This window comes from Podarcis gaigeae (genome assembly GCF_964106915.1).
Source record: "Podarcis gaigeae genome assembly, chromosome: 3".
Taxonomy (NCBI): Eukaryota; Metazoa; Chordata; class Lepidosauria; order Squamata; family Lacertidae; genus Podarcis; species Podarcis gaigeae.
The window spans coordinates 121,105,011-121,130,686 of record NC_139680.1 but is presented as its reverse complement, the minus strand read 5'-3'; the positions used below and the strand labels follow the sequence as shown (position 1 = coordinate 121,130,686).

The window sequence follows — 25,676 nt, the reverse complement described above, 5'->3', positions numbered from 1 at the left end:
CTAAAAGATTCCCAGCTCTTAAAAGGCAAAAGCTTGGCGTGCCAATTCAACAGAGGCATGGTTTCTGAGCCCTGACAACGCACAGGTTTTCAGCTGTTGTGATATACCCAGCTTCGTATACCTGGGGCCAAAGTGCACATACCTTCGGGAGGAAAGGTGAGGAGACATACACTGAATTTGCTCTGCTACAAGTTAGTCATTATATTTATTTGATTGCTTAGGAATTGCTTGACTTAAGCAAACGGCTTTCCAGTAAACCTAATAAAACCATGACAAATGGGTGCAGATTTTGGGGTGCGGACTGAATGGAGAACACAGATACCAGGGCATGAGAAGATGAAGGTATTGTTGCCACATGCTTATCTTGGTGTTCTCCATATGCTTCCTAATAATAAGAGGCAAAAGCTGCCCCATGAAAAACCATCGTTTAACACAGCATTCAGTTCTGCTTCGGCTTCTCGGAAACCTCCCACTCGTTCCAGCAACAGCTTGTTCTCATGTCCAAGTGAATGAAGCGAACTGATTGCTCCCCTTAAACTCTCCACCCAGAGGCATCGAGCTGGAAGCCGGAAGAGTGGAGGACTTTGCATCCTGGAGAAGAAGTAGGATCCAGAGAGCGAGCCAGGGTCACAGGACGGCAGCGTCAGCTTGGACTCTGAACGTTAAGAAGCCAGGGCTGCCGCACAATGCCTCTTTGTTTTGGGGAGTGTGCAAAGGCGTGTGTGAGAGGGCAGGAAAATTCCTTGCTTACCTAGAACCCCTGAAGAAAACAGGCAGCAGAGCTCTACAATCCAACCTCGGCTCCGACAGGAAAAAAGGCTTCCCGAAGAGACAAACACTGGGGTGTCTGCTCTAGAAGGCTGTTTTGCTACCAGGAAGTTTCACTTAAGGACATAAAAGGAGCTTGCTGGGCCAGGTCAATGGACCATCTAGTCTAGTATCATGTTCTCACGGCGGCCAAGCAGATGCCCCAAAGGGAAACCCACAAGCAGGATTCGAACCCAAGCGCAGCACTCTCCCCACCTGTGATTCCCACCAGCTGGTATTCCGAAACACAGGGCTGTATCCAACAAAGTCCCAGAGCAGATCCGCCACAGCGGAAGACCTGAGAAGCAGAGCTCGCTCCATCAGGAACCTCTTACCCCTGAACTATGCCAGCAGATCATTATCGGAGCAAGTGTTTAGAACAGGGGTCGGCAACCTAAGGCCCATGGGCCACAAGCGGCCCGTGGGGGTCATTTAACCAGCCCATGGACCCCCGCCGCCCACTCGGTCAGCTCCCGTGTGCCGCACTAAACTGGCACGGGGACTGCCTTCCGTGACACTGGCCGGCTTCCCATTGGCTGCAGGAAGCTCCTGAAGCCAATGAGAAGCTGTGCATGCCTCCTCCACGCTAGGAATAGCGTCTGTGCATGCGTGCACACACACACACACACACACTCCAACCCACTGCGCCATCTGCAGGACTGTGAACCGGCCCAAGCCACAAAAACTTTGCCGACCCCTGGTTTAGAATCTGGTGCCTGAGTTTTAATTTTCCTCATCCCTCCTTCTTCCTTTTTCCTTGTGTGCTGTGGGTTTTAGATTGTAAGCCTGAGGGGAGGGACTGTATTGTTTCCATTGGGAGCCTTTTTGGCTGAAGAGCAGGGTGCCAAATGCTCTAAATAAATAAACAAAAGTCATGTATATTAATTTCAAGGAGTGTACTCTGAGTAGAGCAAGCCCGGGCTGCCACCCATGCTGTGGAGTTCGATGGGGCTATTGCAATTAAAGACCATCAGATCGGTGTCCCCAGGATAACCTCGTATGAGTATTCAGTTTAAGCTCCAACAGGAAAACCTGCAATCAACTCTTTAATTGAATCTTGCAGAGTTCGAGTCAATTGCGAAGGAAGCTGCACAGCCCCATCTGCTTGGGGCAAGCTTCTACCCCACAGAAGACACAGGGGGCAGCTGGTGGGGAGGGAATCCTGTTACCACTCATTAAACCACAATGCAATTTAGTGGCAAAAAAATCAACAGAGTAACTTGAGCACCAGTGAAAGGGCTGGAAATTTTCCCATTACCGGTACCTCGTTTTACCAAATAACATGTTCCACTTCTAGAAATTAATTTGTGAAATTAATCCGTTAAATGAATAAAAAAAAGAGTGCAGCAGTCAAGTTGGACAATCTGAAAGTTGTGATTCAATTTTCCAGGTGACCAACCCTTGAAAGCATTCAATATATAATGCGCACTAATGTGTTTTATGAATGTGTGTGAACACTTGGGGTTGGATGAGGTTGGATGAGGGAAGCATTAAATTATAAATAATCTAGACATGCCAGTTGGATTCTGATTGATTTAGGATTATTAGAAAATTTTCCAGAAAGTGTCTTATTCAAAATTTCCAAAAACATGCATATCTCTGCCGACTGAATTATGGTCTGTTATAATCACTACAGAATATTCAGATTTTCCAGAAATCAGGTTTCGTTAAGAGGATGAATTATTAAATCTGTGTGCATGTGTACTGACTTATCCTTGTGAAAGTATTATTCCGGCTGCCCCAATATGGGTCGGGGCAGGAGCTATATAAATCTTTCTAGACAGGCTTTTGGGTATTTTCCCTGGCAACGAAACCAATGAAAATGAGGTCAGGAGAGAGGGACAAACAACTGTGTTGTGTGTCTAATGAAAGTTTAATCCGGACAGCCTTCACCTTCAACGGAAATTGCCTACACATTATCTGTTTTTTCTTGGTGACCATCACAGTTATAAGCTCCAATTTCCTAACTGAAAAAAATATCTGATTTTGTCCTCAGGCAGCTTAAAGTTCCTAGGTCTCCTGTTATTTGGTTTCTTATTTGCTTTCTTGGAAATCAAAACTGAAGCCCCACAGAAACTACAATTAGGTGGTTAGCCTGTTTTGACAGGGAGAAAAGGATTTTAACAGGCTGTAGCACTGTGAGTCAAAAGACCTTTCAATCTGTTTCTGATCCAATTCACTGATTCTGGCTCTTGCATCTAAGAAGGATATTAGAATATAGAAGGTGGGAAAGGAGCAAAAAAAGGCAACCAAAATGATCAGAAAACCATCTTCACATAATATATACACGGCTAAACTATGGAATCTGATACTCTTTAGATGTTGCAACTACCATCAACTTCAACGGCTTAAACAGACATTTAAGGCAGGGTTACCAGATGTCCCTGTTTCCCGGGGATGGTCCACAGATTAGCAAATATGTCCCTGAACAAATTCCGTCTCTGGAATGACCCCAGATTTGCAAATCTGTCCCTGGGAAACATGGCAGTGGCAGTCAGCAGCCCAGAGCCAGCCTGGTAGTGCAGTTGGGTCTGGCTGGCTTCAGGAGCTGCTCGCTGCCATGGCGCCCCCCATTTTTCCTCACCGGAAGTCCTCATATGATGTGTTATGCACAAGACATGTCATATATGGACTTCTGGCGAGGAAAAGTATTGGGCGCCACAGCAGCGAACAGCTCCTGAAGCCAGCCAGAGCCAACTGCACTACCAGGCTGGCTCCAGGCTGCTGACTGCCGCTGCCACTGCTGAAGGAGAATCGGGGATGTCTGGCAGTATAGATCTCCTTCCCCCTTTGTTTTGACTGATGGGGGGGAGGCTCAAGAGTTGTGGGCGGGCGAGCGTTGCCCAGTTTTTTAAAAACTCTGTGCATTTATGTTTCACAGGGTGCGAAAGGGCTTTGCACCTTTATACAATATGCATGTGTGCTTGGGCCCAGGGTCTTTTTCCTCACCATCCCCACTACTGACTCCCTGTTGCTAGGTAAAGGTAAAGGGACCCCTGACCATTAGGTCCAGTCGTGGCCGACTCTGGGGTTGTGGTGCTCATCTCGCTTTATTGGCCGAGGGTGCCGGCGTACAGCTTTTGGGTCATATGACCAGCATGACTAAGTCGCTTCTGGCAAACCAGAGCAGCGCACGGAAACGCTGTTTACCTTCCCGCCGGAGCAGTACCTATTTATCTGCTTGCACTTTGAAGTGCTTTCGAACTGCTAGGTTGGCAGGAGCAAGGACTGAGTAACGGGAGCTCATCCCGTCGCGGGGATTCGAACCACCAACCTTCTGATCGGCAAGTCCTAGGCTCTGTGGTTTAACCCACAGCGCCACCTGCACCCCTGTTGCTACTCAGCTTTAAAAAAAAAAAAGTGTCCCCGGATTCATTGAAAAAAATCTGGTAACCATAGTTTAGAGAGCATCATGGAGGCTAAACCTATCAAAAGCTACTACTGTACTCATACTGTACTCATAATGTCTCTGAATACCAGATAACAGAAGAAAACAGAATTCTGGACCAGGTGGGCCTTTGGTGTGATCCTGCAGGGTTCGTCTCACGTTCTAAGATGCAGACATGAGCTCCCCCTGTTGACAAGGGGGCTGCGTCCCCCCCCCAAAAAAGGCTGCCTCTCAGATAATCAGCTCATTCCTATAACTCTCAAGAGCAATTCAAAAATCTCAAGTGACTTGGCCCCCTCAAGTTAAGCTGGTAATAATCAGGCCACTGCAAATCCACAGCTATCGTCAAAAATGGCAAGACGTGCAGATAAGAGTGTCGGCACCACGGAGCAATATTCAAAACTGGGAAATCTCTGTCTCTTATTGAACCAGCTTCTATTAGAGAAAGGAAGTCTGACCGTTTGAGTCTCACATATGGCAGAAATGTGCAGATGGAAGCAAAAAGGTTTATTCCTAAGGGGGCAAGCTGCACCACAGACAATACAGGATGCCTTCCTAAGCCTAAGGTTCAGCAACTACGACCATGCAAGTTGAACGTGACGTGGGTGACGGCGCAGAGGTGGATTTTTAGAGGAATGATTTGTGCAGAAAACCACAGTCCCTACGGACTGCAGAACCATGGTGACCGGCCAGCCGTTCTGACTGCAAAACTGCCCTACTGAAAGGAAAGACAGACATTCTATCTACCCCAAGATTTAAAGAAGTAAAAAACAACAAGAAAAACAAGAAAACACTCCTCCGACCCTCCAAAGCACCAGAAAAATTAAGGGTTTTATAGTATATAAATGCGCTTGCTCAAGGGGACAACAGCAGGAGAGAAAAGCGAGGGGGCATTGAGCAAAACCACCTGCGCATAGGGCAGTGTGAGTTTTCACCTCTGAGGACAAACATTTATGCTGGGCCTCGCCTTTGTGAGAAGGGAGGATGGAAACAGGAAGAACAGTAAGCGGTTGGGGGGGGGGGAGAAAGAGAAGGGGGAACAGACTGGGGACACAGAGAAGCAGTTGGTTACATGCCCCCCTTGTATTTCAACAACCCCAATCCCTAAAATATCATCAGGAGAGTAACAGACACTTGTAGGAAAACCCCACTACTGGGTCTGTTTTGCAAACCGAAATGGTTTCCTCCACTCCAACCACTCATCTACAGGGATGCACAATTTTTGACTAGCCTTGTTCACAAAGATAAAAAAGGATGACAGGCTGCCTTTGCCTCTGCACAGTTTGTGCCTAAGGAAGCCCCATCCCAATCTCATTTTCCAACAAGAGCAGGAGGCCTGCAGCTAGCCTGTGTGGTCCTCTCTTGGGCAATGTGCTCCAGGTGTCTCAGGCAAGACTCCAGTCATCCTTTCACTGGGAAAATGAAGCCGCCCATTTGGCTACCACTCAGCCAAGGAGCTCCGAGATGCTCAGGATGACATTTTTATCCCACCTTCCTCTCCAAATAGCTCAAGGTGGCAAACATGGTTCTCCCCTGACTCATATAATCATCTGGGGAGCGTGGGGAGATGAGCCTCCTTCGCAGCCTGGGAGCTGCAAAAGTTGGTGGTGATCAGTCCTGGAGTTTCATAGGCATCTCTACCCCGCTCCAAGATTGGGAGGAAAGGCAGGAGTGGTTTGGCCATACGTTGCTAAGAAAGGCAGTGTGGTGTAGTGGGTAGAGTGCCAGACCATGACCTGGGAGAGCAGGATTCAAACACCCACTTCGCCATGATGTATAACCGCCCCCCTAAATATCACAGGGTTGCCATGAGGCGAAGTAGGTACACCACTTTGTGCTCCTTGCCAAAAAGGAGTATAAATACTGAGTCATGCTCACTGTTCCTCTAGCTGACAGGCGATGGCTTCGCAGGACTTTGGACAATGAGTCTTTTTGAGCCCGACTTGGAGAGGATGGGAATTGAACCCACGACTGCTCCGCCACCGAGTTGTAACTACCAGCCACGCCCTGCAATCTGCTCCTTGCCAAAGGAAAGAACATTTGGTATTTCTTGAACTAAGCCACTGAGATTTCGCAATTCCACCATTTATTCCCACATGGCTCTTTCGCCAGATGAAGCCCTGACAGTCAGAACATGTCTGGCAAAATTAAAATTTTGCAGGGATGGGGACGGAGGAGAAGAACAAATGTTGACCCTTTGGGGATGTGTAAGGTCCCTCACGAACCTCGGCACCACAGGGCTAAGAAGGAGAAACCTGAATAACCCAAAAGTTGTCACAAGTCCTCTGGGTGGAGACCATGCGCAGGCTGCCCCTTGCTCACTGCAGGAGAGGATTCTCATGCGCTTGCAGCTGCCCCCATACACTCTCTTCCAACGTGGGAATCATTAATGAGAATCCGTCCTACAATTCTATCTGATTACAGTGGTAAGATAAAGGAACCCCTGACCATTAGGTCCAGTCATGGCCGACTCTGGGGTTGGGGCGCTCATCTCGCTTTATTGGCCGAGGGAGCCGGCGTACAGTTTCCGGGTCATGTGGCCAGCATGACTAAGCCGCTTCTGGTGAACCAGAGCAGCGCACGGAAACGTCGTTTACCTTCCTGCCAGAGTGGTACCTATTTATCTACTTGCACTTTGACGAGCTTTCGAACTGCTAGGTTGGCAGGAACAAGGACCGAGCAACGGGAGCTCACCCCGTCGCGGGGATTTGAACCGCCGACCTTCTATCAGCAAGCCCAAGGCTCTGTGGTTTAACCCACAGCGCCACCCGCGTCCCATTACAGTGGTACCTCGGGTTAAGTCCTTAATTCGTTCCGGAGGTCCGTGCTTAACCTGAAACTGTTCTTAACCCGAAGCACCACTTTAGCTAATGGGGCCTCCTGCTGCTGCCGGAGCATGATTTCTGTTCTCATCCTGAAGCAAAGTTCTTAACCTGGGGTACTATTTCTGGGTTAGCAGAGTCTGTAACCTGAAGCGTCTGTAACCCGAGGTACCACTGCATATTTCCTGCATTGCCTGGGGTTGGACTAGATGACCCTAGGGGGTCTCTTCCCAACTCTACAGCCCTATCAACTGACTGGGGTCAAGGAGCTCAAGGGGGCCTCCAGGGCATTCTCCAGCCTCCTCCTCCCACCCTCACAACAACCCTGCGAAGGAGGTCGGGCGGCGAGGCCCAAGGAGCTACGCAGTCCAGCCGAAGGGTCTCTCCCGGGTCCTCGCTGGACCCCCTAACCGCCCCCACCCCGCCGGCTTCCGAAGAGACCCCGGAGGGCCGGCGTGGAAGCGGCTGCACGAGGGAGCCACCCAAGCGGCTCTGCCCATCTTGCAGCCCGGGCACGTGAGAACCGGCAAACACGCGGCAGCCGCTCGCTCGCTCCCTTCTGCGTCGCTGCCCAGCGGGGAGCAGTAGCGGGGAGTTCCGCAGGCGCCCGGCCAGAGAAGGGGTGAGGGGGCCTTCCAAGGCCGGCCCTGTGAGGGGAAAGGCAGGAGGCCCCTCCGGCGCCTGAGAGTCAGGGCGGGTCCCGCGTGCAGCCCGGAGAACGAGGGGGAAGGGAGAAGGGGTCCCCAAAGGTCATCCAGCCGGTCCCCCGCCGCCCCCTCAGCGCGCCCACCTTGTACTTGTCGAAGCCGGCCAGCTGCTCGGCGCTCACGTACTCGTAGCCGGCCATGGCGGAGGCTGTCGGGGAGAGAGAGAGAGAGAGAGACGCGCCTCGCCGCCGTGACAGGCGCCGCCGGGCAGCTCCCTCACAGCGCGCGCGCCCGGTCCGCCCTCGCCGGCTTCCGTACCTCGCCCCGCCCCCGCCTTCCCGCTCGCCGCGGCAGATCAGCCCACCCGTGACGTCAGCAAGCCGCTCGCCTCCCTCCCTCCTTCCTTCCTTCTGCGGCTCCTCGCTCCCGCGGAGCCATCTTGGGAGAGGCAAAGGACGACGACGCCTCTGGGCACGTGACGGCGTCGCGAGATCGGTCCCCGTGACGTCACCAAGGCGCTCCCCTCCCTCCTTCCGCGGCTCCTCGCTCCCGCGGAGCCATCTTGGGAGAGGCAACGGGCGCCGCCGCCTCTGGGCACGTGACGGCGTCGCGAGATCGGCCCTCCCGTGACGTCGCCGGCATACGCGGAAGGTACGGCATCCTCTGACGCGCGCGATCCCCCGGCGCCCAATTGGTAGCGAGCACTGTCACTCTTGGCATGGAGTCCAATACGGATCCTTTAATTCTTCCCGGTGCCCGCCTTCCCTATTGATTGATGGGCGGCTCCCGCCCACCCACTCTGCCTGGAAGCTTCTGATTGGGCGGGACTCGGGAGAAACCTCAGGAGGGCTGCAGGCGCTGTTCTCTACTTGCGCCCGCCTCCCTGCCTCCGTCATTCCGCCGCCCGCTGCCCTAAGCGCAATTCCTGTCTCCGCCGGAAGGGGCGCTCTTCCTCCGTTTCTGCCCAGGCTTCGCTTTCCTCTGCCCTCCGCTGCCCTCTTTCCTTTTTTTTTTTAAATAATATTTATTAAAGTTTTAAAGGTTACAAAAAGAAAAAGTAAAAACACCATATTAAACAAAAACAAAACAACACATCACAATAAGGAAAAAAAATTAAAATGGAAGGAAAAGGAAAAGAAGAAAACAGAAAAAAAAAATCCATTTTAAAAAACACAAGGAATCTTCCCATAAGTTATCTTTCATTTGCTTGTTTCCTTGACCTCCTCACACCTCCCTTTTTTGTATTCTAGTTCGGTTAACTATTTCAGCAAATCCTTTCCATCTTTTCCAATTTTGGTCCTGTAATTTATCTTAATATAATGTAACTTTCCTTTCCCTCCTTTCACCAATTAACAGTCTGTTTTTTCCTAATCCTTTATAACATTTCTGCTAAAACCACATAGCTTCATTCCAACATCCTTCTAACATTCATTAATTTTACAATGTTTCTGTAAATAGTCTTTAAATTTCTTCCGATCTTCCTCCACCAACTCTTCTCCCTGGTCGCTGCCCTCTTTCCTCTGCTGCTGAGCTTCTGGCTGAAATGCCAGGGACTTTGCCCCGCATCTCCATCTGTATCCTGCCAGCCTTTAGGAACATCAACACATAGCTGTCCCCTCTAGAAAAATTAACCAATAAACTGAAACTGTTAGAACTGGATATGGAACAACTGATTGGTTCAAAATTGGGAAAGGAGTATGACAAGGCTGTATTTTGTCTCCCTGCTCATTTAACTTATATGCAGAATTCATCATGCGAAAGGCTGGGCTGGATGAATCCCAAGCCGGAATTAAGATCGCCGGAAGAAATATCAACAACTTCAGATATGCAGATGACGCAACCTTGATGGCAGAAAGTGAGGAGGAATTAAAGAACCTTTTATTGAGGGTGAAAGAGGAGAGCACAAAATATGGTCTGAAGCTCAACATCAAAAAAACGAAGATCATGGCCACTGGGCCCATCACCTCCTGGCAAACAGAAGGGGAAGAAATGGAGGCAGTGAGAGATTTTACTTTCTTGGGCTCAATGATCACTGCAGATGGTGACAGCAGCCACGAAATTAAAAGACGCCTGCTTCTTGGGAGAAGGGCAATGACAGGCCTAGACAGCATCTTAAAAAGATTCCTATGTTCCTAAGTGAACAATGATTTATGCCTTACTGAGCCATTACTCAGCCTGCATGTTGGCCCAGCCCTCGTATATCCAGAAACCGAAGACAGGTTTCCTTCTAAAGAGAATATCACTGAAGTGGCCAGGCTCAGAGCCTTAGGTTTCTCTTGGCCTCTCTCACACAGGCCAGAGTTTCTAGTTTCAATGCAGCTGTAGGATTGCCTCCATGGTTGAAGAGGAGTAAACAATGTCTCCAAAGCCAGAAATGGGCACCAAAGTGTTGTGTTTCGCATCACTGTAATGCAGAAGACAGCATCTTAAAAAGCAGAGACATCACCTTGCCAACAAAGGTCCATATAGTTAAAGCTATAGTTTTCCCAGTAGTGATGTATGGATGTGAGAGCTGGACCATAAAGAAGGCTAAACAAAAAAATTCCTTCCAGTAGCACCTTAAAGACCAACTAAGTCAGTTCTTGGTATGAGCTTTCGTGTGCATGCACACTTCTTCAGATACACGATAAAGAAGGCTGATTGCCGAAGAATGGATGCTTTTGAATTCTGGTGCTGGAGGAGACTCTGGAGAGTCCCATGGACTGCAAGAAGGTCAAACCTCTCCATACTGAAGGAAATCAGCCCTGAGTGCTCACTGGAAGGACAGATCCTGAAGCTGAGGCTCCAGGATTTTGGCCACCTCATGAGAAGAGAAGACTCCCTGGAGAAGACCCTGATGTTGGGAAAGATGGAGGGCCCAAGGAGAAGGGGACGACAGAGGACGAGATGGTGGGACAGTGTTCTCGAAGCTCCCAGCATGAGTTTGAACAAACTGCGGGAGGCAGTGGAAGACAGGCTCTCACTTCCATACATCACTACTGGGAAAACCATAGCTTGAACTACACGGACCTGAAGAAGTGTATCTGAAGACGTGTGCATGCACACGAAAGCTCATACCAAGAACTGACTTAGTTGGTCTTTAAGGTGCTACTGGAAGGAATTCTTTTTGTTTTTACACGGACCTTTGTTGGCAAGGTGATGTCTCTGCTTTTTAAGATGCTGTCTAGGTTTGCCATTGCTTTTCTCCCAAGAAGGAGGCGTCTCTTAATTTCGTGGCTGCTGTCACCATCTGCAGTGATCATGGAGCCCAAGAAAGTAAAATCTCTCACTGCCTCCCTTTCTATTTCACTTAATATATGTAGGAACACAAGTGAACAGCAAAGAACCTGCACAAGCAACGCTGACGCCGAAAGATAAAGCATCTCTTACCCCCCCCCTTGCAAATGCCCCCACTAAACACTTTGCCCCCCAGTTCCTTCCTATCTCTAGCTCCTCCCTGGCCCCGCCCCCGCCCCGCCCCCTTCCTGAGCCTCGCCGGCCACCGTCGGCGCCTCCCGCTCCCGCCAAGATTCAAACGGAGGCAGCTGCGCAGGGAGCGGGCGGCGTCCGGCTCTCCCAGGTGGGGGGAGGAAGATCCAAGGGGGGGCGGGGGTCGCAGAGGGAGGGGGCGTCGGGCGACATCCCCCCCTTCAAAACGCACGAACAAGGAAAGGAAGGAAAGGGAGGAAAAGCGACCCCGGGACGTCGCCCCCCCAAGTTCCCAAGGAAGGGGGTGTGATGATGGGGGGGTTCTTGGATTGCGCAGGGCCTTGGGGGGCTCGCAAGCCCTGTCCCACCCAGCTCCTCCCCTAACTGTCCCCCATCCTCCCCTAACTGTCCCCCCCATCCTCCCAAACCTCCCCCGCAGCTTTTTATTTTGGGGGTTGCAAAGGACCCTGGCTGGGGGGGGGGAGTTCATTTAGGGATTTCCTCCCAGCCCCCGTGGAAATTAGAAACCTAGAAGAGGTACTTCGGGGGGGGGGTTCGTAGGATTGGGGGGTCGTGGTGGCCATGTATGAGGAAGTGGGATGCAGTGGGTTTGCAGGAGCCCCAGTCCCTACCATATAAAGGGACCCCCCATTAGGTTTTTAATCAGAGGTTGGATGGCCATCTGTCATGGATGCTTCAGCTGAGATTCCTGCATTGCAGAGGGTTGGACTAGATGCCCCTTAGGGGTCCCTTCTAACTCTACAATCACAAGCTGACTTGTGGGAAAATAGCTGTGCTAACCCCACATGAGTCCACATGAGTCCGCCTATCGGGACGAGGTGGAGCGGCTTTGTGCTTGGTGTGGAGAGAACAATCTGGCTCTTAATACGACTAAGACCAAGGAATTGGTGGTGGATTACAGGAAAAAAAAGGCGGACATTCAGCCCTTGTATATCAACGGGGAACGGGTGGAGAGGGTGGCGGAATTCAGGTTTTTGGGAGTGACTATCGATCAGGGCATGACTTGGAGCGCAAATACCACTGCTCTGGTGAAGAAGGCCCAGCAGAGAATTTATTTCCTCAGACTTTTAAAGAAGAACAATCTGAGTGAGAGACTGCTGGTGTCCTTCTACCGAGGCTCCATAGAGAGCATTCTCACATACTGTATTTGTGCCTGGTTCTCCAGCTGTACAGCTAGGAAGAGGAAGGTGCTCCAGAAGGTCATAACCACAGCCCAAAGGATTATTGGTCATCCCCTCCCATCTTTGGAAGAACTGTACGGTTCCCGTTGTCTTAGGAAAGCAAACAATATCCTGCAGGATGCATCTCACCCGGGACACAGTCTGTTTGTACTACTGCCTTCTGGCAGGAGATACAGAAACATCAAGTCAAGGACAAATAGACTGAAAAATAGTTTCTATCCAAGAGCTGTGGCCTTCTTAAATGCAGTAACTCGATAGTGTGACCTGGGAGTTTGATGGGTGTGGGTGTGGGTGTGGCTGGAATGTGGTTTGTTTGGTTGTTGTTGTTGTGTTGCTTTTGCTGTTTTTAAGGGATGGCATCCAATTTCGTTGCACTTGTGCAATGTTGCACTTGTGTAATGACAATAAAGAATCTATCTATCTATCACATAAAGGTAAAGGGACCCCTGACCATTAGGTCCAGTCGTGGCCAACTCTGGGGTTGCGGCGCTCATCTCGCTTTACTGGCCGAGGGAGCCGGCGTACAGCTTCCGGGTCATGTGGCCAGCAGGACTAAGCCGCTTCTGGCGAACCAGAGCAGCGCACGGAAACGCCGTTTACCTTCCTGCCAGAGCAGTACCTATTTATCTACTTGCACTTTGACGTGCTTTCGAACTGCTAGGTTGGCAGGAGCTGGGACCGAGCAACGGGAGCTCACTCAGTCGCAGGGATTCGAACTGCCGACCTTCTGATCGGCAAGTCCTAGGCTCTGTGGTTTAACCCACAGCGCCACCCGTGTCCCATAGCTTTCAACTTATCCCTTTTCTTGCGAGGAATCCTATTCGGTATAAGGGAATTTCCCTTTGAAAAAGGGGAACGTTGACAGCTATGGTCCCTACACACCCACATCCCGAATGCTCCCAAAACTCCTCACCACAATCACCTTTAATTTTTATGATTGAAAGTTGTTTAAAACTGCTTTTAACGTGGGGTTTTAAGTGCCCTAACCCATCTTGGGAACTTAGGGTTGAATGGTGGGTAGATAATGGCGATGATAACTGGGGGGAAAGCCATTGGGACTGTACAGTAATAACTCTTCTCTCTCTCCCCAGAGAATAATTCTCAGCCATGGATGTGGAAACTGCTTTCAAGACCCCTAGCAAGCCACCTGGGGGGAAGAGATCAGGTGAGGCGATGCTTTGTCAATGTGTGTTAGGGACACACATTGTCCCTAACACACAGGCAAAATTGGGTGCTCATTTGAACTATAAATGCTTCCCTCTATAATAAATAACAAGAGGAAAGATTAAAAAAACTTTTTTTATTAAAAGATGATCCAAAAAGAACTCCCTTAAGAGAATCAAGTCTTTTTGTCTGAAGACAGTCTTTAAAAGAATCTTTAAACATCTTTATAGATGTTTTCCTCTGTGTTAGAGATGGGGAATCTGTGGCCCAGAGCACTGGCCACCTAATAATAATAATAATAATAATAATAATAATAATAATAATAATAACAACTTATTATTTATACTCCTCCCATCTGGCTGGGTTTCCCTAGCCACTCTGGGCAGCTTCCAACTGAATATTAAAAACAATACAGCACCAGACATTTAAAACCTCTCTAAACAGGGCCGCCTTCAGTTGTTTTATTAAAGTAAAATAGTTGTTTATTGCCTTTACATCTGCTGGGAGGGCGTTCCACAGGGCAGGTTCCCTGTAACCTCACTTCTCACAGGGAGGGAACCGCCAGAAGGCCCTTGGAGCTGGACCTCAGTGTCCGGTCTGAACGATGGGGGTGGAGAGGCTCCTTCAGGTATACAGGACCAAGGCCGTTGGCTTGGATTCATGGGATTTGGCACCCAACCACATCTTGAGGGCCACAGAGCCCCCATCCCTGCTGTAGCTAAATCTCCCTGGCAGAAGCAGATGAGAGGTTTTTGTTTTGCTGCTACGGCTATTCTCCAGGGCAATGAGTGCATGGTCTCTAAATATTGGGACTACAGGTCCCATCATGCTTCACCATTGGCCATAGTGGGTGGGGCAGGTGGAGGCTGAAGTGGAGACCGTCTGAGGGCACAAGTTTGGGGAAAGCTGGTTGGAAGGATTCAAATGGAGTCTTGCCATACCCTACTCTGTTTGAAAAACTTGTAACAGGAGGGGGTTTGCTATCCTTAAGAAGAGGAAGAAAGTATCAGGTGTGTTACTGTTCCGTTGTCTATGGAAAACACATGGGGTGGCGATCTTTCTATTTCAATTTTTTTTTTATTGGTTTTCACAACATTATAAACATTGCATATCCTTTTAACGGTTTTCCAAATCACAGTTCTTATAAAATTTAACTTAAACATTAAAACCCTTAAATCTTCACATTATGAAATTAAGCATATTCATTCATCACTTAACATAAATAAAATCCTAAACCAATTAAGTATCTGCAAGCTGTTTTCAATTAATTTAACTTAACATATTTAACTAAATAATCATTAAATTTAATCCACTCTTCCTGATACTCCTCCTCTTTCTGGTCGCGGACTCTTCCGGTTAGGTCGGCTAGCTCCGAAAAATCCATCATCTTCATCTGCCATTCTTCTATCGCTGGTAATTCTTGGGTTTTCTACTTATTACATGGGGTGGCAATCTTTCTTGCATGTCTAATAACAAAAGCAACATCTCTGTTTTTGGAAATACAGGGCAGAGTGGCTCTTCGCCCTCAATAGCTATTCCGGCCTCTCCCTTCATGCAGAAGCTTGGGTATGGAACTGGAGTCAATGTTTATCTTATGAAAAGGTAAGCTGTCTTAAAGGATGGTGGGGACTTCAAGCAGCAAGATTGATATTGCCAAGTGGAGTGGATTTATGTTGCTGGGGGCTGGGAAAGAATATGTATTTATTAAATGTGTTATCTTGCCCCTTCCTCCCGAAGGAGCCCAGGGCACATTGGAGTTAAAAACTCAAAATAAAACAAGTGCAATTAAAAAAATAAAACAATTGCTTCTAGAAACAGATACTCTCAAGGGTAGTACCCGTATTTTTCGCTCTATAACACGCACCCGACCATAACATGCACGTAGTTTTTAGAGGAGGAAAACAAGAAAAAAAATATTCTAAACGAAACAGTGGATGTATGATTTTTGTGGTTCATGCTGTGGCCACAGACATGTGATCTGACAGTGAGTTTGGAGTAGCCCAATGCAAAAATCTTGAGGATCCATGTGGATCCATGCTTTGTAACCACGTTTTTGCACCACTGCGGCCCCGGGCAACAGTGGGTGCATGATTTTTTTGGTGCAAGATGTAGCCATGGACATGCTATGTGATCTGATGGTGAATTTGGGGTGACCCAATGTAAAAATCCTGAGGATCCATGTGGATCCGTGCTTTGTAACCACGTTTTAAGTGGGGAGGGAAGGAAAAACACTCAAGGGACAAGGAGCACGCGTGGGGTGGGTGGAGAAGAATGCTGCTAATAATGAAGAAGAGGGGTATAAGGGGAGAAGGCTCCTCTCCTCTCCCACTTTGCTCCTTTAAAGCAAGCAGGCTCTGCTTTTCTTCCTCCTCCCTGCTCATCCCCGGCTTAGCGAGCTGAAAAAATTTGCTGCTATGTAGCGAGCTGAGTGGGGAGGAGAGAGGGACAGAGAGCCTGCTTGCTTTAAAGGAACCAACCGGACAGGAGCCGCTTACACTCGTGTAAGCGGCTCGTCTCCTCACTGTCCCTCTCTCCTCCCCACTCGGCATCTCTTCTCCCGCTTTGCTGTTTCAAAGCGAGCCACGGAGGAGGGAAGGAAGGGGAACCATGGATCCTCTGCTCACGACTGCAGCAGATCCCCCCCCCCTGCCACCCGTAGGCATTACCTCCATAACACGCACAGACATTTCCCCTTACTTTCTAGGAGGAAAAAAGTGAGTGTTGTGGTGCAAAAAATACGGTAACTTAAAGGCTGCCAGGAATATTTGGTTTAGTAAAGCGCCTGCCAGATTTGGGGTAGAGAAGGCGGTCCCCCCTGGGTCAATATGCCTATTTGGGTGAGTTGTCTTTCCCTGTGGCTCAGATGCTGGAAACACTTAACTGCTGTGCAGGCTGATTCATATGGCGCCTCCTGGTGGTTCTTAATATGTACTTACAATGCACTGCAATCTGGATTGACTGAGGATCTGAAAGGATTTCTGGACCGAGGGTGTATTTAGAGACATACTACAGTAAAATTAATTCTGGATTTGTCAGAGCACCTGATCTAGGGTTGGGGTAAGAGTAATATGTGCCGTTTCCTCCTAAATGTCATAAAAATATGGCCTCTGATTAAAACTGATTCAATCTGCTACGTCGGCCGTCCTCAGAGTAGGAAGAAAACACGTTCTTGTGGTCCAAGAAATCTGGTTTGCCCAGATCCCTTTCTCTGATTTCCATAGTTTGCTTCCAGGTCTCCCAAAGGTATTTCTTGCTCTCCCTGGGCTGTGAAGAAAATCAATCTCAAATGTGACGCCAGCCAAAGAAGTACATATCAGCAAAGGCTGAATGAAGAAGCCAAGATTCTAAAAACCCTTCAGCACCCAAACATTGTGGGTAAGCTTTGAATGGGGGGAAATGGGGGGTCCTCATTCAGACCTATTAGCCAGAGGTGGGTTTTCCCAGGCTGATATTTGCCTATGTGCAGACATGCAGGAGCCTGCAGCCTCATATGGGCCAGACATAACTGGCATTGAAGAGTAGGGCCCACTGTTCTGTCCCATGGGAATGTAGCAGTGGGCAGGGTTGGCGGTAGTAGACCAGCTGCGGACTGCCAGGCTATGGCATGTTGAAGAAGCCTGCGTTTAAGCCCATGAGGACTTATGTGCCAACGGGATGGAGGTCGCTCTTCTAAATTATTCAGGGATGTCCAAACAGCTTTTGTTCCCTAGCTGTAAAATGTGAATAGGGAACCTGCCTCAACTAGTGGCTGGGAATTGCAAACCACCCTACCGACTTGCCTGTCTATTGAAGTGATCTTTGGATGCTCTTCCACGTTCTCTGCCATCGGAGTTAAAATGGGTGATGAGCTGAGAGCCTTCTTGATGGTGGTGCCACGTTTTTCTCCCTAGGGAGGCATAAAGGTAAAGGGACCCCTGACCATTAGGTCCAGTTGCGGCCTACTTTGGGGTTGCAGCGCTCATCTTGCTTTACTGGCCGAGGGAGCCGGCGTACAGCTTCTGGGTCATGTGGCCAGCAGGACTAAACTGCTTCTGGAGAACCAGAGCAGCGCACGGAAACGCCGTTTACCTTCCCGCCGGAGCGGTACCTATTTATCTACATGCACTCTGATGTGCTTTCGAACTGCTAGGTTGGCAGGAGCAGGGACCGAGCAACGGGAGCTCACCCCGGCGCAAGGATTCGATCTGCCGACCTTCTGATCGGCAAGTCCTAGGCTCTGTGGTTTAACCCACAGCGGCACCCGCATCCTAGCGCCACCCGCATCCTAGGGAGGCATATGTAGTTGGAAAATTTTTATCATTTTTATTTTATCCTTATTTTTATCCAAGGTATACTTTTAATACCATTACGGTTTTACCTAGGTTCTCAAATGCCTTGGGACTTGTACGTTTTGGCTCCTGAATGCTGAAAACTTGGAAGTAAATATTCCAGTTTCAAAGCGTTCTTTGGAATGCGGACGTCCAACGCGACTTCCGCAGCTTCCGATTGAGTGCAGGAAGCTCCTGCAGCCAATTGGAAGCTGTGCCTTGGTTTTCGAACGTTTTTGGAAGTCAAACAGACTTCCGGAATGGATTACATTTGAGAACCAAGGTACGACTGTATTATAAATATGTGTTATCTTTTATCGTGTTTTGAAGGAATACTTGAACATGGGGGAAATTGTGTAACAAGGATAAAACCTGGGAATAACTGCAATGTGGGCTGGTATTAAATGGAGATGGCTTTTCTGGCCCATAAACAAATGGCTGTGCGCTTGTCTTTGAAGGCTACCGTGCGTTTGCAGAAGCTAAAGATGGAAGCTTGTGCCTGGCCATGGAATACGGGGGAGAAAAGTCTCTCAATGACCTAATTGAAGAAAGGAACACGAAACATCTGGGGCCCTTTCCAGCTGCCACCATCCTGAAAGTTGCCTTGCACATGGCAAGGGGCCTGAAGGTAGGTCTCTGGAGGTTGGCATGTGATGCTGTAGCGACGGGAGAGTCATTGGTCTCGAGAAAACTAGCTTGGCTAAAAGGCTTCTCTGGTTCTGAAGCAAAGGGAAGAGTCTCTCTCAGAGGGAAGTGACTGTCTGAGGTTGGAGTGCCAGGGATAAGAGCTCCCTAGGGACCGCGGGAGACAAATAAGAAGGTCCAGTTCAAAGTGGGAGCAACAAACTGTGAAGGGGGCAAACGGAATTGGACTGGGCGAGACTGGTTGGAAAGCCCCTTAGAATGCAGAGTGGTGATGTCAGATGCTGATGGTGGTTGCTTGTGAGTAACCAGGCAAGACTCCAACCTGTCTTTTACAGGTTTTATTGCGCAAACTACCATATTTTTTTTGCTCTATAAGACTCACTTTTCCCCTCCTAAAAAGTAAGGGGAAATGTGTGTGCGTCTTATGGAGCGATTGCAGGCTGCGCAGCTATTCCAGAAGCCAGAACAGCAAGAGGGATTGCTGCTTTCACTGTGCAGCGATCCCTCTTGCTGTTCTGGCTTCTGAGATTCAGAATGTTTTTTTTCTTGATTTCCTCCTCCAAAAACTAGGTGTGTCTTGTGGTCTGGTGCGTCCTATAGAGCGAAAAATACGGTATTTACAGTATTGGGGTCGTAAACCAATTAGCGACGTCACACTAATTATCCAACAGATCCTACCAAGTTCATGTCTGTCTCAGTCTCTTGCAGAATCTGGGAGTGGCCCCTTCCAGCTTCTCCCCCAACATAAGAACTTCGGCACCCTAAGCCTCCTCCTCCCCTTCTTGCGTTTCACCCCTCTGAGCAAGGCTGGGCGACGGATGTGGCGTGCGTCCCTCCTGGCCAGCCTGGCGAGGTGGGGCGCTGGGGCTCTCAGCAGCATCCTCAAGCCCTTTCCTCGCTTGGCTGGCCACTTCCCTCTCTTCCCCACCGCAGGAAGAGGAACAGCTCCTCAGGAGTTTCGGAGGCTCTCTGTATCCCTGCCTCCCTCCCCTCTTCCGACGGCAGTTCCCTGACAGGTGATATAATGTCCACTGCTGCAAGGCTGGTGGTCTGTTGCACAGTCAATTAGTTTCAGCAGTAATAACGTATGTATAGCACATGGAAGCGATGTGGCCCCTGTTTACAAAGAGTGGCATGGAACCAGGGCAGGAATTTCAGGAGGACAGTTGAGTAGGGATGTCTTGACAGAAGGAGAGGAATTTGGCAGAGGTGTCCTGAGGAAGTCATTGGGGGGGGGGGGTTTACAGTTAGCTAGGTGAGTTACCTGGCTTGTCGCCTTATGTTGGTCACATGCCTTTTTAACATTTCTGTCTCTTGGCAATGCTGGCACCGTCGCAAGCTGCTTTACCTCACTGAAATCACTTACTGACGCTATGCGTCTCCTTTGAAGGTACCACATTGCAGGATTTTAAATTGGGGTGTCTACCAGCATCTACTTGGCTTAAAGATCAGGCCTTTCCAAGATGTGTGGTCCAAGGATCCTGCGTGAATAAGGGCAGGATCCCTAAAAGCAGGGGGGCCTTGAATCTCTACTCTTCACCTTAACAGTGCCTGGCACTTGAAGTGAAAACTTGAGAGGCGTTTCCTGAAGAGAGACTTGCATTAAAGCCCACACCTGCCTTGAAATTATCTTTCGGTTCTGATTCCCTTTGGTAGCAAGGCACTCATCCTAACCTCTGCCTTTCAGTATCTACACAACGACAAGAACTTGCTTCACGGCGACATCAAATCTTCCAATGTTGTCATTAAAGGTGACTTTGAGTCAATAAAGATCTGCGACGTGGGCGTTTCACTGCCTCTGGATGAGAATATGACGGGTATGTGTGGCATCTTTTAATGTCCTATGGCTGCTGTCTCAATGGCCAAGTCCTCTTTGCTGCATCCTCTCTTCTGCTTTCTGCCCCTGCATCTCTGCGCCTGCCTTTGCTCTGCTTTACTCTTGGCCAACTGGGAGGTGTGCACCACATCATGAGGATGGTTCTTGATATCTTGATTTGGATTATGTTTCCATGCAGTGAGTGACCCAGAAGCTCATTATATTGGCACGGAGCCCTGGAAGCCCAAGGAAACTCTGGAGGGAGATGGCCCCATCACCGACAAGGCTGACATCTTTGCATTTGGGCTTACACTCTGGGAAATGATGACTCTCTCAATACCTCATCTTAACCTGGAGGAAGAAGATGAAGGTGTGTTTGGGCTTCTTTTGGGTCCAGCCGAGTGCAGACTTACTCATGAAGCTGGCTTTCTGTTGGACCAAGCTTTCTATGGTCTAGGGAAACAGGCTCTGGGCTAAGGACTTTTGAGCATTATTTTGCAGCCCAATACTTTGAAGATTTACCGTATTTTTCGCTCCATAAGACGCACCTAGTTTTTAGAGGAGGAAAACAAGAAAAAAATATTCTGAATGAAACAGTGGATGTATGATTTTTGTGGTTCATGCTGTGGCCACAGACATGATATGTGATTTGACAGCGAGTTTGGGGTAGCCCAAATAAAAAATCCTGAGAATCCATGTGGATCCGTGCTTTCTAACCATGTTTTTGCGTCATTTCGGCCCCACGAAACAGTGGGTGATTTTTTTGGTGCAGGCTGTAGCCATGGACATGCTATGTAATCTGATGGTGAATTTGGGGTAACCCAATGTAAAAATCCTGAGGATCCATGTGCTTTTACCTCCCCCCTCCCAGGCAGCCTCCTTTATCGCTAGTGTCCCTTATCTCCCTCCCGCTCACTTGCCGATCAGCTGCTCAGCGGCTTTGTTTCAACACCCCCTTCCCTCTTTTTTTTCTTTTAAAGCACCACCTGCTTTTCGCCCCTGGGCAATTCGGCTCAAGGGACCACACATTAGCTCCATAAGACGCACAGACATTTCCCCTTACTTTTTAGGAGGAAAAACGTGCGTATTATGGAGCGAAAAATACGGTAAGACAACTTCTACTCAGTTGTACTTATTTAACATTTCCAAGGGATAAGAGAAATACTTTTGTGTGTAATACAGCCTGCTTGAGTTTTGCATTTTAAAAAGACCCTCAAGTGATTTAATTTTGTGCCTTTCCTAGAGCATGCTCCTTCTATCCCATTTCCCTCCTCGTTCGATACCAGCATAACAACTGTGAGGGCCTTTATTTCATCTGGTGACTGGCTTGCTCTGGCCTGTTTGTCTCCGTAGAGTCTTCTTTTGATGAAGATGACTTTGATGAAGACGCTTATTACGCTGCCCTTGGGACTCGGCCACCACTCAACATGGAAGAGCTGGATCCTTCCTACCAAAAGGTCATTGAGCTGTTTTCTCTCTGCACTATGGAGGAGCCGGAAAAGCGCCCTGCCGCTGCACATATCGTGGATGTTTTGGAGGCGGAAGGATCCATACAATAAGTGCGCTCTTCTACAACCCTGCACTACTGTGGCAGCTTCATTTTCTTTTAGAAGTTTCTTTTATTGCTTTCTGTGTAGTGTTCATACATGGGGATATGGACTTTTAGCTTCCCATAGTTTTATATTAGAACTGGGGTTTTTTAACAAGGTTTCATTTCAAGCTATTTAGACGCTGACTGTAAATATTCCGTATTCCACAAAGTTGTGTCTTAAGTGACACACACACACACACACACACACACACACACATGCCCTTAGCTGATGCTTAGCAGCCTTGTAGTTAGTTTTTCAGTATGGTAAATATAAAGCAACTTGGGCAGGTCTTTCAATTCCCTTCCCTGCTCCTCCTCTTCTTCTGGTTGTGTTTGCGTTGTTCATTTTGATCTTGACTTGTACTTTTCTCTTATGAGTAAATATCAGAACATTTGTGGCTGTTGAAATAAAACCTTTCAAACTTGTCAGTTTGGCACAAAAAGTGGTTTATTTTCTTGTTTAGAAAATGGCGGTTTGGCAGTGAGGTGATGTTCCTTGTATCTGATGTATCTGAAGAAGTGTGCATGCACATGAAAGCTCATACCAATAACAAACTTAGTTGGTCTCTAAGGTGCTACTGGAAGGAATTTTTTTTTGGGGGGGTGATGTTCCTTGGTTATCTTTTGGCTTTGCACCACCCATGCACCCGCGTTCTCATTCTTGTGGCCGCTGGTTTTAAACTGGGCTCTCCTGTCTGATGTAAAGTCAGGTCCCTCTGCATTCAACTACCGTATTTTTCGCTCTATAACACGCATCTGACCATAACACACACGTAGTTTTTAGAGGAGGAAAACAAGAAAAAAATATTCTGAACAAAACAGTGGGTGCATGATTTTTATGGTTCATGCTGTGGCCACAGACATGTGATCTGATGGTGAGTTTGGGGTAGCCCAATGCAAAAATCCTGAGGATCCATGTGGATCCGTGCTTTGTAACCACGTTTTAAGTGGGGAGGGAAGGAAAAGCACTCAAGGGACAAGGAGCACGCGTGGAGAAGGAGTTTTTCGGTGAGCTGAGCGGGGAGGAGGGAGGGAAAGAGCACTGTTGCTTTAAAGGTATACTTAAGGTACTTGCCCTGTGCCTGGGTTTTTTTCCATTTAACAGTTTGCAGCCTTTTCCTTCCGCTCCTTGTTTTGAGGCAGAGTAGATTTGAGCAAGTGAGGAGGACTTGGATTGCAGGGGATTCACCATTAGCTGTGTAAAAGCGCTCCTCCTTGCAGCCTGAGTGATAAGCAGCCACCAGCAGCAATAGAAGAGCACAAAAAAGTGATAGGGGCACTAGGACCCAGACAATGCTCGAATCTATCCTGCCTGAAAACAAGCTGCTCCCTCCCAGCGGATCAGCTGAGACGCGGGGATTTGCGAAGTTTTCCCCTCTCCCTCACCCCCAGCCTTTTTTCTTTAACTTCCTGGTTTTCACTGCGTGGCTCAGAGCTCGAGGTTGGTTTTATTTTGCTGCTGGTTGCTTAAATTTTATCTTTCCTGCCGTCCCTCTGCAGCCTCATTGCTCTGTTTAGAGAGCGCACGGACCTTTGCTAGCGTCTGTCCCTCCTCCCGCGTAAGAGGCTGCTGCCCGCTTTGCTGCCATGGCTCTCCTTCCCTCCCTCCTCCCCGGCTCCAGGTCGCTTTAAAGCAAGCAAAGCGAAAGAGCCTCGTAGAGTGTGTAAGCGGCTCCGCTCTGCTTGACTGACGGCAGCCATGGCTCCGATCCGTGCATTCGCTCCTTAACACGCACAGGCATTTTCCCTTACTTTCTAGGAGCAAAAAAGTGCGTGTTTTGGAGCGAAAACTACGGTACTTGTTGGGCTAAGGATCAGGACAGTCTGGGTTTCATTCCCAGATGAGTCCAAACCTCCAAGGAGCTTGTTAGGTAGGAAGTTGAAATCCAGTACCTTTGTTAGTATACTCCCAGTTCTTACAACACGCTTGGGGGCCAAAACTAGACAGGACAGCTGAGATGGTGGAGTTGAGGCTTAGATTTGTTAATTACTGAGGAGAAACTGGGACAAATATTGGGGTGTTCCTATTCCAGATCATTCATGTAGGGTGGGATAGAACTCTGCAATCGCAAACAAAATGGCATGACAGCCATACAGGCACACAAAATTTAGCTGTTTATATGCTGATGCCATAAGGCTCTGAACCAAGATGGCGAAATTACGTAGTGTTTGGTACAGAATACTGTGGTACTTCGGGTTAAGTACTTAATGCGTTCTGAATGTCCGTTCCTAACCTGAAACTGTTCTTAACCTGAAGCACCCTTTTAGCTAATGGGGCCTCCTGCTGCTGCCATGCTACTGGAGCACAATTTCTGTTCTCATCCTGAAGCAAAGTTCTTAACCTGAAGCACTATTTATGGATTAGCGGAGTCTGTAACCTGAAGCGTATGTAACCCGAGGTACTACTGTAGTGGACATAAAAGCAGCGTGGGTTATAGAAGACAATCCCACCTCATGCACAAGACATCTGAAAGGATTCCATGTGGGGATTAGGACCACGATACTGAAGAGGGTTTTGTTTCAGAGATTCTACTTCTACCCAGAAGCAGCCTCCTTCATTTGAATCTGACACAAACTGCTACAAGAGATGATGTCCCCACATAAAAAACTCCTTAAATTCATCATAAGCTGTTTAGTCACTCTAACAGGTGTATTTGTGATGTTAGTGTTCTATAACCTCAATGGCATTGCTCTGGCCCCCACTTAAAGGAGTAAAACAAGTAAGAGTTGCATTGGTGCACCAACGTCCTGAAAATGAAAGATTATCAAAGCTACTCCAGCTTGATAGGAGTTTTAAACCCTTTGGTAAAAGTCCCATTTTCAGCAAACAGGCTGTATGTGTAGCAGAAAATTAGCTCAAGGCCATAGTGAAAGGGATAGCCAGGAAGCTTACTCTTAGGTGACAAAAGATAAATTACATAACAAAGCAAGGCCCCATTTCCAGGTGGCACTGTAGGTTAAACCACAGAGCCTAGGATTTGCCGATCAGAAGGTTGGCGGTTCGAATCCCCACGACGGGGTGAGCTGCCGTTGCTCGGTCCCTGCTCCTGCCAACCTAGCACTTCGAAAGCACGTCAAAGTGCAAGTAGATAAATAGGTACTGCTCTGGCAGGAAGGTAAACGGTGTTTCTGTGTGCTGCTCTGGTTCGCCAAAAGCGGCTTAGTCATGCTGGCCACATGACCTGGAAGCTATATGCCGGCTCCCTCGGCCAATAAAGCGAGATGAGCGCTGCAACCCCAGAGTCGGCCATGACTGGACCTAATGGTCAGGGGTCCCTTTACCTTTACCTCCATTTCAGTGAGATCAACTCCCCATTCCCTTTCAAGAGGCTTGATAGGATGTGTTTGCCCATTGTGAATCTTTTCCTTCTGTCATTTCAATACAAGTGACTCCATTGTCTCACAACAGATGCCACTAGTTGTATGAATAGAATGATGCACGAAAGGTGGGCCTACTCCCAAGATTGTGGGATCTAGTTTCTTGCCTGCCCCAGGACCCTGAAAATATCAACTAGAGCAGAGTGCAAGGACATGGCTGAAGCAGGCAGACGCAGAATCAGAGAACTGTACAGTTGGAAATTCTAGTTAGATTGTGGTCCAACCCCTGCAGCAGGAACCACAGATACAACAAAGAATTACGGACGGTGTCACTAAGCACAAGCTCAGCCCAGTAATACATGATCAATATCAGAATCAACCCTACCTCTTTTCACACAAAAATCTACACCTGATTCTGTTCTCTATCTCTCTCACCCCACATTCTTTTAGCAATCTAATCGGAAAGGGAGGGAGCTTTTCGGTTCTTTTCAGCCACTGTTATTCAAGTGGAAGTTTCTCTCTCTCTCTCTCTCTCTCTCTCTCTGCCTTATAGGCTTTACA

At 48.4% G+C, this 25,676-nt stretch overlaps 4 protein-coding genes and 1 long non-coding RNA gene across 6 annotated transcripts in view; 3 read left to right on the top strand and 2 right to left on the bottom strand.

Annotated features, from left to right (window-relative positions):
* SELENOI (selenoprotein I) overlaps positions 1-8,026 on the bottom strand; it is a 69,917-nt gene extending 61,891 nt beyond the window's left edge. The window contains exon 1 of one of the 2 annotated variants that reach the window (XR_014562768.1): positions 7,808-7,953. Coding sequence is in view for 1 of the 2 variants with exons in the window: in XM_083733644.1 (XP_083589770.1) it covers positions 7,808-7,864 (57 nt within the window). In the remaining variant the exon portion in view is untranslated. Of the gene's footprint in view, positions 1-7,807 lie in introns of both variants that reach the window. The other variant, XM_083733644.1, reaches the window with a different exon arrangement.
* Positions 1-25,676, top strand: part of LOC310842040 (sterile alpha motif domain-containing protein 12-like) — a 225,228-nt gene that overhangs the window by 73,405 nt on the left and 126,147 nt on the right. The gene's annotated exons all lie outside the window — the stretch shown is intronic.
* PRR30 (proline rich 30) overlaps positions 1-25,676 on the top strand; it is a 146,572-nt gene that overhangs the window by 94,444 nt on the left and 26,452 nt on the right. The window lies entirely within an intron of this gene.
* Positions 1-25,676, bottom strand: part of LOC310842149 — a 119,297-nt gene that overhangs the window by 80,053 nt on the left and 13,568 nt on the right. The window lies entirely within an intron of this gene.
* PBK (PDZ binding kinase) lies at positions 11,108-22,226 on the top strand. The gene is made up of 8 exons (XM_083733725.1): positions 11,108-11,223; positions 13,368-13,439; positions 14,944-15,040; positions 16,671-16,813; positions 18,204-18,373; positions 20,078-20,207; positions 20,406-20,576; positions 21,560-22,226. The coding sequence occupies exons 2-8, from the start codon at positions 13,382-13,384 to the stop codon at positions 21,763-21,765; spliced, it is 975 nt and encodes a 324-aa protein (XP_083589851.1). The 5' UTR covers positions 11,108-11,223; positions 13,368-13,381; the 3' UTR covers positions 21,766-22,226.

What these genes read in the sequence shown, in the direction of transcription:
- PBK (XM_083733725.1), top strand. Translation starts at nt 13,382, where the DNA reads ATGGATGTGGAAACTGCTTTCAAGACCCCTAGCAAGCCACCTGGGGGG. An exon ending in AATGTTTATCTTATGAAAAG is followed by an intron (nt 15,041 to 16,670) that starts GTAAGCTGTCTT and finishes GTTTGCTTCCAG; the next exon opens with GTCTCCCAAAGGTATTTCTT. An exon ending in TCTGGATGAGAATATGACGG is followed by an intron (nt 20,208 to 20,405) that starts GTATGTGTGGCA and finishes GTTTCCATGCAG; the next exon opens with TGAGTGACCCAGAAGCTCAT.